Source organism: Spermophilus citellus (genome assembly GCF_964194105.1).
Source record: "Spermophilus citellus genome assembly, contig: SCAFFOLD_122, whole genome shotgun sequence".
Taxonomy (NCBI): Eukaryota; Metazoa; Chordata; class Mammalia; order Rodentia; family Sciuridae; genus Spermophilus; species Spermophilus citellus.
The window spans coordinates 758,332-771,659 of record NW_027673113.1 but is presented as its reverse complement, the minus strand read 5'-3'; the positions used below and the strand labels follow the sequence as shown (position 1 = coordinate 771,659).

General features: G+C 41.0%; 1 protein-coding gene across 1 annotated transcript in view; it reads left to right on the top strand.

Moving 5' to 3' along the window:
* Positions 1-13,328, top strand: part of LOC308640094 (collagen and calcium-binding EGF domain-containing protein 1-like) — a gene marked incomplete at its 5' end in the record, with an annotated part of 58,485 nt that overhangs the window by 18,248 nt on the left and 26,909 nt on the right. Inside the window, one exon of the mRNA XM_081312132.1 lies at positions 5,002-5,054. Coding sequence (XP_081168258.1) covers positions 5,002-5,054 — 53 coding nt within the window. The remainder of the gene's footprint in view (positions 1-5,001; positions 5,055-13,328) is intronic.

Here is a 13,328-nt window from a genome sequence, read left to right as displayed (position 1 = left end):
CTAATCTCTTGCTTTTTTAAAAGCTATTCAGGAGAGCCTGTTGTTGGAATGAAATACTAAATTGAAGGATTTCTTTAACAATATCTGGAAATTCTGTGTGTCTATGCTCTGGCTTGGTGTCCCATAGCCTGGAACGGGGTAAAATTTTCCAAAACAATTTGATTGCATTAGTAGGCAAAGAATGTTTGGCCAATTGCTTGGAACTGGAGAGGGAACTGAAGTCTAGCTTTTCATCAGATTTTCAGGTCACCTCACTGTCTTCTGGCCTTCACTTTCTTTGCTAGCTGGCTTAGCTTCTTTCTCCATGGTAACCATCTATGGAGGCACCTAGGTTTAAAGTTACTCCTCTCTGCAAAACCACTCCCAACTTTTCATCCATTTGCCACATTCATATATTGTGTTTCAGGGTTAATTAACTAAATCTGTGGAGCATGCTGTTTGTGAGTTTATTATTATTTGAAGTTAACAAAAGAGCAGGTGGCTTTAAAAAAATTGCTTTTCTGCCATCTTGAAATCAAAAGTTTATCTCCTTCCTCTTCCATGGCCCCATCTTGGTTTTGGAAGAAGAGAAATGACTGCTATTGAGTAAGAAGTGGAAGAAAGATTGGTTGTGAGGTGAGAGCAGGCAGAAGAGTTGCTTTTGCTGTCTGCAAAAAGCTGCAGCTAGAACACGATTCTTACCCAAGCCAGGCCCACGCTAGGCTCCTTCATCATATTCTTTCTCATCCCTGCAGCGTTCCTATAAGACAAATATTATTCATCCATGTTTTATCCACATGTCGGCAAATTTAAGAAGCAAGCCTAAGGTCATGCAAGCCTAAGGTCATATCCCCAGCTTGTTAAATGTTAGAGACAGAATTGTAAAACCAGATTTGCTGGGCCCCAAAACCAACAAATGGCTTGGCACCAAGAGCTATAAAATTCTCTCAAAAATACAGTTCTCATTTTTTAAAACAATCTGATACCTAGGTGCGTAAGTAGGCAGTTATGTAATGGAATCCAAGGAGAGCTTAGGAAAATTTCTGTTGTGGCAGGAGTTTATCTACTGACTCACTTGGCTTTTGGTCTCTGCTAGTCCTCTAATTCTGTAGAAGATTTAAAAAAAATCTTCTCTAGACTCCAGTGATCCAGTATGATGCTGTTATCTTTATTTTTCAAGTTTAGTTTTTCCCCTCCCAAAGCTCACTATCACACCTTGCGGATGGGCTGTATTTCTGGCTGCCCCCACCCCCCTTCTTTTTTTTAAACTCCTGACAGTTCTCAGGGGCACCCAAGGGAAGCCTCCCCAGGCCTTCTTAATTACCAGAGTCATCCTTTCTATGTAACAGCCATCTAATCGCAGCCTCCCTTGCCAAGAAATGAGAGAAACATTTGCATTTGGAAAAGCCAGCCCCAACACGTGATGCATGTTAAGAACCACTGCCTCCCAGAGTCCTCATAAGTGTTCCTCATCTTCGTTTGTTTTCCTTGAAGATAAAAATTGCACAGCAGTGTTTGTACTGAGATCTAACAAGTGCCCTGGCTTGCATGACAAGATTTCCTTTTGGCCGTCTCAACTTTGTTATACATAAATAATGTTGTAAGTCATCCTTGAAATGGTATAACATGCAGCCAGTGTTTATTTTTTAGACTTTCTTGTATTTCATTATTTATTTAAATGGCGATTTGTGATTGGATGTTTAACATGCAGAATACTGCGTTCCCAGGAACTCTGAGGAAGGCAGGAGCTTGAACTGGAATCTTGCTCCTCTCTTGAGCAGAGAGCTGGGTCAGTGTGCAATTAAGAGAAAATCCGAAGGGGAAGTTCATTCTTAGCCAGGCAGGTAAATGATACCTGCCCATCCAGAAAGTTCCATTTTCGGACAGATCTGTAGCCTTTTAGAAGCATGTCAGATCATATCACTGTCGTTTAATTTCACAAGAAGCAAATGGCAGGTTGCTTCTGGTACCACTGTGTGGGCAATTTCAAGTCCTCAAAATGCTCAAGAGTCACAGTGCACAAGTTCAATGTTGGGATGTGGAGAGTGTAAGGGTCGTATCCAGTTGTTATAAACTTTAAAATGCCTTTAAACATCTGACACTGTACCTTAGCTGCAGCTTTTAAATAGAAATGGGCAAATACAACCACATGCTTAAATTTGGCGTGGGATTTGAGAATCAAAAACACATGTGTTTCGTGCCTGAATTTTTCATGGATCACTTGAGTTTCTGACCATCTAGTGTGTTGCTCTTCCTCTTGGAGCTTTCTGCAGGACAGCCCCAAGTAATATAGTAGGTAATAACTGGCTTTATAGAGCATTCATTAAAAATTTAGCAATTTTTGGTTGCTAGCTTTCTTAAAAACCATGGAAAACTAGGCTGAGTTTGAGTCCCACAAATTGTAAAGGTAGATTCTCCACGTCTGTTGCAAATCATCAGCATCATTTACAACCCCCTTGGGCATGTAAGATTATATTTTAGTTGGAGATGTTAGGAAATTATGCCTAAATTCTGGACCTTGCCACATGTCATTAATATCAGTAAGTTAGATGGGTACATATGCTGAAGAAAGATTCAGATAAATCTATACTGGAAGATGAGTATAGGCAGGAAAATGTATGGGTGGGGGAAGGAGAACCTTAACTGTTTCACTCAACCATGTTTTGAGAGCATCCCAAATGCCACTGTTTTCCTTTTGAAAACTCTTCTCTGCTTTTGAAGTAAGATCTCTCCCACAGCTGGGCTGCATGTGGGAAATGCTGCAGAGGGGAATGGAGTGGTGTAGCTGTGCCCAATTGGACTGCAAAATTCTCCTGGAAAATATAATGCTTGTAAATTTCATTTTTCTTAAGATTTATAAATCATGGATTTAATTTTGTATAGTAAGATTAAGTTTCTCCTATGAATGGTAAGTCACCAGTTGATACAAATTGATTTGACCAATAATTATGCAAATTTGCAAAAGTAAAAAAAAATTGATTAAAAATAGGTGTATTAAAAATTCTTAAATAGAAGTCCTAATGTAACCTGGTTGAGCATTCTGACCATTTGTTGAAGGTGAGAACTGGCTTCAGTATATCTGCAGACATACCTAATTTCCCAGATCAGTTGTTTGTGCATCTTTCTCCACTATACCATATATGTAGTATATTCATTTCAGTGGTCTATATACTGCATGCCAACTGCACACCCAGCTGCTAGACTATATTTAACTGAGCTTCTTTTCCACCTAGACAGTGTGTCCAGACAAAAGTGAGACTGACATTGCTATAGCAGTAACCTTGCATCTGACTTCTATTACAAAGTAGCAGTTTTTTTTTAATTTAGCTATTATGTCAATTCAAGGTAACTTGAAGTGTATTCTTGAGTTTTGAAGATGACTTGAATATGGTAACTCTGCCTCTGTGTGATGTTGGAAGTGGTGAAAGAAAGTTCACATGGACTCCATCTGGGAGAGACGGGAAGGGAAAGTAGCAGGAGCCATGGAGACGCATAGGGACATTTGCTCCAGTTCCAGTGGAAATGTTGATGTTTTTCAGGTAAAATGTAGAAACTTGTAACCATATAGGTCTGTTTCCCCCTAGTTATGATTTTTATTGCATCTACATTATAAAGTTTACAAGATATTATAATACTTCATAAAAATTAAGGGCAAAAATAATCTTCTACATATATCCAGATATCTACCACTCGTGATGCTCTGCAGTCCTTCCTGTAGCTCATATCCCTCAAGGATAATTTGTTCGGCCTGAAGAACTTTCCTTAGCATTCCTTGTCTTGCAGATCTGGTAATGAATTCTTAGTTTCCTTTTATCTGAAATGTCTAGTTCATCTTCATTCTTAAAGGATATTTTCACTAGATATAAAGACAGGTTTGTCTTTTCAGCACTTAAATGCCATACCACTTTCTTCTGGCTACCAATACTTTCTTTTTTTAATGAGAAGCTCATTGTCATAAAAATTATACTTTCTCTGAATATGATACATAATTCTCCCATCTTCAAAGTTTTGTTTTGAGCAGTATGACTATGATGTCCTTGGGGATTTTGTGTGTGTGAGTGTGTATGAGAATGTGTTTAACCTATTGAGTATCTGCTAAACTTTAATTTGCAAATTTGTCTCAGACAAAATTTGGGAATTTTTCAGGTTTTTTTTTTAAAGCACTTTGTTCCACTCCATTCACTGCTCTCCTTTTGGAATTCCAAACAATATTGGTTATGGTTATGTTAGACCTCCGATACTGGCCCCACATGACCCTGAGTCTCCATTTATAAAATATATCTATTTTTTTTTTTGCTTGATATTGGATCATTTCCATCAATTTGCTTCCAAAATTACTAGTTCTTTCCTGGATCATGTCTCCATTCTTCAACCTTATCAGATTTTTCCAAAAAAATTTCAGATACATTTTACAGTTCCAGGAATTCCATATTCTTTTAATAGTTTCTCTTCTGAGATTTCCTGCTTTTTAAATTCATTATATTTTTATTTATGTCACTGAACATAGTTAATTAGTTTAATAGCTAGTTTAATATCTGATCATTCCAATATGGTGGGTTTTCTGGGAGTTTGACTCACTGATAGTTTTCCCTTTTGAGAAGGTCACACATTGCACATGTTGTAGAGACCCTGCATCTTTGTGATCTTGTTCTTGGAGAGGATATTTTTCCTTTATTGTGCAATTTACTTGGTTAGATTAAAAGTGAAATCTCTAGCTCGTGATAGGTGGCAGCTCAAGTTGTCATCGTTCTTTTTATAGTGTAAGTACCTTGACATCTCAGGTCATTACTTCATAGCATTCAGAGGGTTGATTTCATGTGTTTTGTGTCAGATCCTGTGGTCCTGTTGTGCAATATTTTTCTATTTAATTTTAAATGACTTAAAAGTATCCCATCTCTACTTTATTGCTTAGTTTTTCCTGGGCATAAGTTCTTTCACTCAAAAACAATAACCAAAAACAATTTTATTTTTAATGTCGTAGTCATCATAATTAAAATGCCTTTTTGTTTGTTTGTCTCTTAGGAAAAAGTGCTGCAAAGGGTATAAATTTGTTCTTGGACAGTGTATCCCAGAAGGTATGTAATGTAAAAGATGGCCTCATCTTTCTATTCATGACTAATCATTAGAAGTCTATGAAGTTCAGATGTATATAGAATATTATCTATGGTTATCTGTGTTTATGTATAATTCTTTCTTGGCATTAAATTCCTTGCTAATTTAGTCATATGTGACATGCTCTATCTAAATCATTACATGAGGTATTCATATACAGTGAAGGTTTTTTGAGATATTATACTTCCATAGGCTATAATTCCCTAATCAGCATTTCATAGACAAATTACAATACAACCCTCCTCCCTGTTCCCTCTACCTGGTTTTCATGTGCTAAACTTTAAGCCCCATCAGGGGACGCTATCTAAATGCTCAGCCTAGCACTGCACACAGAGATGTTAAGATGAGCCCAGCCCTCAGAGACAGGAGGCGGATCATATAGAATCAGACCTGGATTCTAATTGAGCTTCCACATCCTGCTCAGTATGACCTTGGGAAAGTTAATTTTCTAACCCTTAAGTTTTTAGTTTTTTTGGTACTAGGGTCATATGGGCATTTAAACTTTGCCTCATGTAAAGTACTTGGAACAGGAGGCCAGTTCTTAAGCACTCAGTAAGTGGTGGCTGCTGCTGTCCTTATTAATAGCTGCAGTGTGTGCCTTAGAGACAATTGAGTGCAGCAGCTGTTCAAAGGTAACACACAACATGGAAGACCAGGTGGACTCGCGGGGATACTTAAGCCGGGTTATCAAGGAAGGCTGCCCAGGTCTTAGCCAGGTAGTTGGAGTGGTGCAGAGGATTCCAGGCTAGCAGGGACATAGAAAGCACCAGGGACTGTTGGGGGAGGGCATTTGGTTTGGTGTTGCAGTCCTTAGGGGTTGAACCCAGGGCCTGGCACCTGCTAAATAAGCACTCTATCACCGAGCTTCATCCCCAGCCCATCAGAGACTGAAAAGCCTGGGGTTAATTTGCTCAGTCTGGGATGGAGCACATGAAAGAGCTTTCTTCACTGCTGCCCAGGAAGCCAGGTGTCTCTAGAGGGAGGATGTGGAGCCCAGCCAAGCTAATTCTGTTGCGTTGTCTCACGGAGTACAATGTCTTCATCAGTTGGAAATAGATGAATCCCTCCTGTGTGTTGCTGTCTTTGGTAGAAGAATGGAAGAGTTCATTAAATCCTGACTGACCTTTGAGAAAGCTGCCATGGACAGCTGCTTAGGGAAGGATTTCACATAACATTGTTGAGGCCTGAGGTCTCTCTAAGCCGAATCTCTCTCTGCAAGCCAGTTCTATTGATCAGAGCCTGGCAGGAAAAAAAACCCATGAAAATCAGAATTGCTTTTCTTTATGAGCCGGCTCTTCTCAGTCAACAGCTGTGTCCTTTATAATGCAGTTTGGCAGATTCCAAAGAAAATTAAGTCAAGGCCAATTTAAGATCCTAACTAAAGAAAGACCTTGCTCAGTGTTACTGAAAAATACATCCTCTGGATACCCCATACTTAGTTTCTTTAAATGTTAGACCTTGTGGTTTAAAATGCCTATTCTCCCCTTAAAATGGGAGCACAGCACCTGTGACTAGTGTAACCAAGGGCTGAACATTTCCAGGCAAAGTGGACTCTACTGCCAAAGGTTCCTCTGCCATGATTTCTGCTCTTACCAGAATACATTTTCAAGCTGATTTGTTTTAATCCGTGGGAATAGATTAGTGATTGCTTCCTTGACTAAAGATACATTTAGTCATAAGGGATTCTATCACCCACAAATGCAAAGTACAAATGTAGAATTTTCCAGTAAAGTCTGTATATTAGGGGCCTGGGGTTGTAGCTCAGGGGTAGAGTGCTTGCCTAGCACATACAGAGGCCCTGGGTTCAATCCTCAGTACTAGAAGAAAAAAAGATTGCATGTTAGTGTTCTCCAGAGACAAAAAACCAATAGACTATGTGTGTGTAGTGGGGGAGACAGATTTTGATTGAGATTTATAAGATCAGTTCATGAGATTATGGAGGTACAAGCCTAGATCTTCAGGGTAAGCCAAAAGCAGTCTCCTGGCAGAATTCCCTTTTTATCAAAGCAGGTCAGTGTGTTTTGCTACTAATCCTTCAACTGACCAGATGAGGCCCACCCACGTACGGGAGGGTAATCTGCTTTACTCAAAGTCTGTTAATCTCATCTAAATACCTACACAGAAATGTGTAGATCAAATAATCTTAGAATAATGTGGGATCAAATATCTGAGAACTTTGTCCTAGTCGAGTTACCCATCACAGTCTACTCCTTTTCAACTTGGCACCCATACACATTTAATCTCCTGAACTTAATCTCCGAATGGAAACGATCATAAGGCCATACCTCCACCTGATGCAATGCTGCTACCCCCATGTTAAAATGCACTGACACCTTCTCCAGAAGAGGATGCAAAGTAATATTTATTTTTCTCCTCCATATGCTATAACTTAAATGCTGTCATGTTAAAGTTCACCATATTTCAATGCTGTGATACTGTGTATCAATAAAATGTATTAACTTATAAGAAAGATATTTGCACACATACATATTCTAGAATATAAATGCTCATGACAATCATGGTCCTTGTTTCTGTAACTGGTCACATGGTCATAGCTGCTATTCGTAACTACTTTCTTCCACTAATTTTTTTTCCCTTTGCCTCCAATAAGCTCCTCATCTGGTCATGTTTCTTTTGTTGTTGTTGTTGTTTTTTTAAACCTGGTGAGGTATTCCACACCTTTCTTCTGAGACGTTCATCTAGCCTGAACTGGGTGGTTGTTTTCCGTCAGCTGTAATTGCAGGACAGAGTAACCCAGAGACACCTTAGGATAGTCCTTATATCCAGACACTCCTCTGCTGAGGAGTAACCTTCCAGCTTCCCCTTGTTATAGACTGTCACTGGGCCAACACAGCGACTCCCTTCCTTGCAGGCCTATGAGGCATGAGGACCCCAGGGTCCAGATGGCAAACCTACGGAAGCATTTTTTCTCCTCCTGCAAGCATCCTCCATTTGAAACTAAGAGCATAAAGTCACAGGAATGGGAATCAGAAATTCTGCTAGTAGAACTGGATGTGTTGTTGTGAACATCTAGTCCCAGCTACTGGGAGGCTAAAGCAGGGGGGTCATTTGAAACCTGCCTGAGCAACAGCTCTATCCCCAAAATGAAAAGGTCTTCTCTAATAGATCATGGAGATGAAACTGGGTAATCATAAGAGATTACACCTGATCCTGTGAATGAATACTGGTTAAGGGAGAAACCACACCATATATTGGGTACTAATTCACAGCATGCACACTCTCTTGGTGGACTTCGGACCAGATGTATAGGTAGCATGGCCTGGCCAAGTTAACTAATGAAATTAACCATCCCAGGTAGCAAAAAGAAACTAGTGTGTCTAAACAGATGTGTTAACTGATGAGTGGAAGTTAGTTTTTTAAAGTGTTGCTGGCTCATTTGTTACTGAGTCATGGGCAGTGACCTGTGTGGCCTGTGGAGCAAATCTGGTCCATTCCCTGCCTCTAGAAATAAAGCTTCATTGAAATGGGGCCATATACCTATTCACTAAAGTAGTACTTATGGCTGCTTTTGCATGACAGCAGTGGAGCTGAATAGTTGCAAGGGAGATCTGCAAAGACCGGATCTGGTGCCCCTACACCCGCCATTGTTATCTTGGCCGTGTGATAGGATGATCCGATTTGTTAGGCTCTGCAGTTATGAACTGAGCATACAACATGGGGAAGAAATCCTGGCTGTTACTCCAGGGGGCATAGTCCCTCCCCTGAAGGCAAACAGTGATGGGAACCAGCAGCAGAAAAGCAGGTAGAGCTTTCCCTGTGTGTCAGGCGCTATGCTTAACGTGTCATCTGGTTTCACATCCACAGAAGTGAAGTGGGTGTTACTATTATCAGTATTTTACAGGTGAGGAAATTGAGCCTTAAAGAAACAGATCACAGAGTGGCCAAGTTGGGAGGGCGGGTACCTGATAATGTCAGAGCTCGTGAGTGGAAGATGGTCAGAGATCCATGGCCTTGAGAGGAGACAAAATAGACTCGATGGAGGAGATCAGGGAAGGCCTTTGCAGTGAAGCTTGAAAACCTGGATAGAAAACCACAGTTACAAGGCACTGAGAGTGAGGGTGTCAGGTTGGACATTAATTACTAAGGTGAAGTGACAGAAGTATGTAAGAAAGAAGGTGTGACTGGGACCAAGGACAAAGGTGAAGAGAAGCTCAAAGGTAAGTCTATGTTGGAGAAATCTCAAGGAATTTAGTGCCCAACCTCAAATTCGAGAGTGACCCACCCATGCTTCATTAGTACAAACTTAAGGATCATTATCTGAAGTGCTTAGGACCAACCAGAAGAGTTTTAGTTTCAGAGTTTCTTGAAATTTGGAATATTTGTGTAGACTTCACTGGTTGATCATTCCTGATCCAGAAATCTGAAGTACTTCAAAATCTATCACATGGTGCTCAAAATTTCTCAGATTTCCAATGTTCAGATTGTCAGAGATGCCCCGCCTATTTAGAACTAGAAGGCTGTCTGAGCACTGTGTGTTGGTCAGGTAGCCTAGCGGCGGTTGTGCAGAATGGATTTAAAGGAGAAGGTTCTTGGGAGTAGGATCCTGTTTACATAGACTATGAAGATCTGAGATTGGAGCCAACAGAAATACAACAGAGTATAGAAAATGTGTAAATTTTAAAGATAAAAGCCACATGACTAAGTTGATAGGCTCTAAGAAACAAGTTTTCAAAAACAAAGGACAGAATAAATTTCTTAGCCTTGCCTCTCCCACAGAAACTCCACAAAATTTGGTGGGGGGGAGCAAAAGACATACACCCACAAGATTAAGGAGAAAGGAAAAGATAACAGCAACAACATTTTAGAAGCTGGAGGACAGACAAGGTAGTAAATAATTCAGCAAAATGAGAAGCCTGAACCCTCAGCCAGAACCAGGGAAAACTAAGGAGCCAACAGTTTATACGGAAACTAATGACGATCAAAACTGAAAACAAGGGTTGAAGTGGTGTCAAAACAGGTTAGATTTAAAAGTCTGAAAAGTTGGACTATGATGTGCCCTCTATTCCATGCAACCAAAGTTATTTCCCCTTTTATACCCAGGCAGGAAACCAAAGATACCCTCTTCTAAGAGGGTAAAGCAGAGGTTCTTGAGGCTGGCTGGGGAGGACCACTCAGATGAAAGTAAGAACTCAACATCAAACATGGAGGCATTAAGAAAATGCTACACATTGAAGATTTAAACACCCAGTCCTCTCCCTTCATAGTTCAAAACTGACTTACTCTTGGAGAGGGATTTTTGTACATGCTGCCTCTGGACATAGAGCAGACACAAGGAAAATCTCTAGAAACTGATGCTGGAAGGCACCAGTTGAGTCACTTAAGCTGAAGCTTGGGATTTATAAAAATCCCATGTGCAAAGAGCTGCTGTTGAGCTATTTTTAATACTCCACAAGTAAACTAAAACAGCACCCAAGGAGCACCAGATGTTAGAGGAAAGCGTTCAAAAAGAAACGTAAGGGAAAGTCTTAGAGAAAGCATGAGCTACCCGGACAGAGGGAAACTTGGAATTAATTCACTTAGACTTCAGAAACAATACAGAATGCATCAAACGAAAACAGGGTGTCAATAAAAAGGAACAGAATGAAGAATTCTTAGAAATTAAAAACATGACAAATAGAAAACAGTGAAAGGGTTGAAAGGTGAAATTAAGGAAATTACCCAAGACCTAGAGCAGAAGATCAAAGAAATGAAAAGTAGAAAAGATGAGGAACAGTCCAGGGAACACAACCTCAAGATAATTAAGTTACACAGAGAAAAGGAGTTGTCATTGAAGATGTAATTCAAGGAAATTCTCCAGAATTTTCTAGATAGAAAGGGCCCCATCAAAGAATAACAAAGCCCCACATGAAAACCTCATTGTGAAATTTTAATACAATGGAAACAACATTAAAATTTCAGAGGGGAAGTGAAATTCGTATGAAATATTAAGTAGTAAAATCTCATAGGACTGAGCTGCAGTGAGCCTGAATTTAGAAAACAATGGAGCAATGTCTGCATACTGTGGAGGTAAACTTCTCTTACAGTTTTATGCCCAAACTATCAATCACTAAAATATATTTTTAGACATGCATAAGCATAAAAATTTTACCTCTTATGACTTTTCTCAGGAAGCTACTGGAGTATATGCTCCAGTAAAACTAGAGCATAAACCAGAAAAGAGGAAGACGAGGGAGGAGAGGGAAGCATAGGGTCAAAAGAGTGGATGGAATCCCCAAGATGATAGGGAACGGACACACCAAGAAGCAGCTACAGAGATTTCTACAGGGAGAAGAAACTTCCTCACTCCGAAATGGGAAAATACTTAAACATCTTAAGAGATTTGAAAAATTCAGGGAGTCCCTAGAAATAAATCATAACTGTCATCCACATGCTCCATTATTTGAGAGCATTTGATACAACTAATGACTAGACATTGAGAACTGAAGTCAAAAGGAAAACTTTCCCAGAGGTAACAACCATGTACGGTAGCTCCCACTTCTAAGCTAGGGGAGCAAAGAGAGGCAGGAGACCCATTAAGACGTAGAAGCTCAGAGGAGGTGCCACTGGGCTAGGACCCAGTCCTCGTAGGCACTGGGCATCCAGTGCTATTTCTCTGAACTCAGTTTCTCTGAACTAGGTAGGTGGCTCAGGGATCTGGGAACCCGCTCACTGGTGCTGGTGCCCCTAAGATGGTTGTGGTGAGGCTGCTTCTGCAAGTGATAAACTGTGAACTGGCAGTTACTGCTGCTATCCAAAGGGTCTGGATGGGGGTGGTGGGTGGGACTGAGGTAAGGCTCAGGAACAGCAAGCACAAGCAGAAAGGTGCAGAGCCCCTCTTCCTCTTCCAGCCTCCTTGTGTTTGTGGGGGTCTCTCTCTGTACTTACACCTCCCCTAAGCACCCCTTATTGAAAGCACCCAACAAGCTGGAGAATTGTCTCCAGAGCCTCATGTCACCAAGTAGCTGTTGGAAGAAGGTGGAGCAGACTTGAAACTAAATGAACTCAATAACTTGGACCCCCAAAATACACAAGGCACTTCCCTTAAGGATGTCAGACAGTTCTCCAGGAAAGGGCAGTTCAGTGGAGTGTAACTCCTGGCTCTACCCAGAAGAGCTTTTATGTTGTCACTCCAGGGCAAGTGCTGGAGATTTATCAAACTAAAATTTCAACAAACCCATTGACCAGACAGAAGGAACCAGAAGTGCCAAGTGCTGGGGTGGGGAAGTGCAATAAAAATGCTAAGTGTCTCTCGTGACTGGAAGTTAATAAGGAACCTTTAAAGTAAAAGCAATATTTAAAATAAAGGAAGCAATGCAAATTGGATACTTAGAGGTCCAGGGGTAAATATGAAAACAGCTGGAAGAGTTTAAGTGGCACCTAAGAAGCAGAGCAGAGTGGGAACGGCTGCTTCTGAAAGCAAGACCTCATTGGGCACCACAGCCAACCAGTGCCCTAGATGGCCCTTCTGCCTCCTCCATGGCTGATCCCAGTAATGGTGACAGCTGGCAGGACAGGGCAGCTCATTACCCGTAACACTGAGACTTGACTTTTTTTTTTTTTTTTTTTTTTTTTTTTTTTTTTAAAGAGAGAGTGAGAGAGGAGTGAGAGAGAGAGAGAGAGAGACAGAGAGAGAGAGAGAGAGAGAATTTTCAATATTTATTTTTTAGTTCTCGGCGGACACAACATCTTTGTTGGTATGTGGTGCTGAGGATCGAACCCGGGCCGCACGCATGCCAGGCGAGCGCGCTACCGCTTGAGCCACATCCCCAGCCCGAGACTTGACTTTTGAGCAAAAGAAACAGAACTTTGGTTGCCTGGAGGTGATGCTTAGTTGAGGAAAGGTTAGCCAGATAGTTTGTAGGCTTGGTCAGAACCCAGGCTGGCAAAGCAGACCTGGAGTCCCACTTGTGGGAAGTATCATCAAACAAGGGCCGCTCACCAGGTCATCCCCAGAATGGCATGATCTTTGTCAAATTTGACCCTGTCTGCATCAGAGATGGCTCACTTCTTTCCCTTCACATACAGGAGAGCAGACCCAGGTTCACCTGTGTCTCAGGAGGGTCCATCTGGGACTAGTACCTGGAGATGACAGTGACGAGATGCTGGAAATGATCTGAGAATATGTCAAAACTGAGCTATTTAGAGCCAGAGGCCCTTCAGAAGCTCATTAAATATCAGTCCATAAGAATGGAGAGTAGCAGATGCCCCAATTCCTGACACATTATTGGGCACTCACC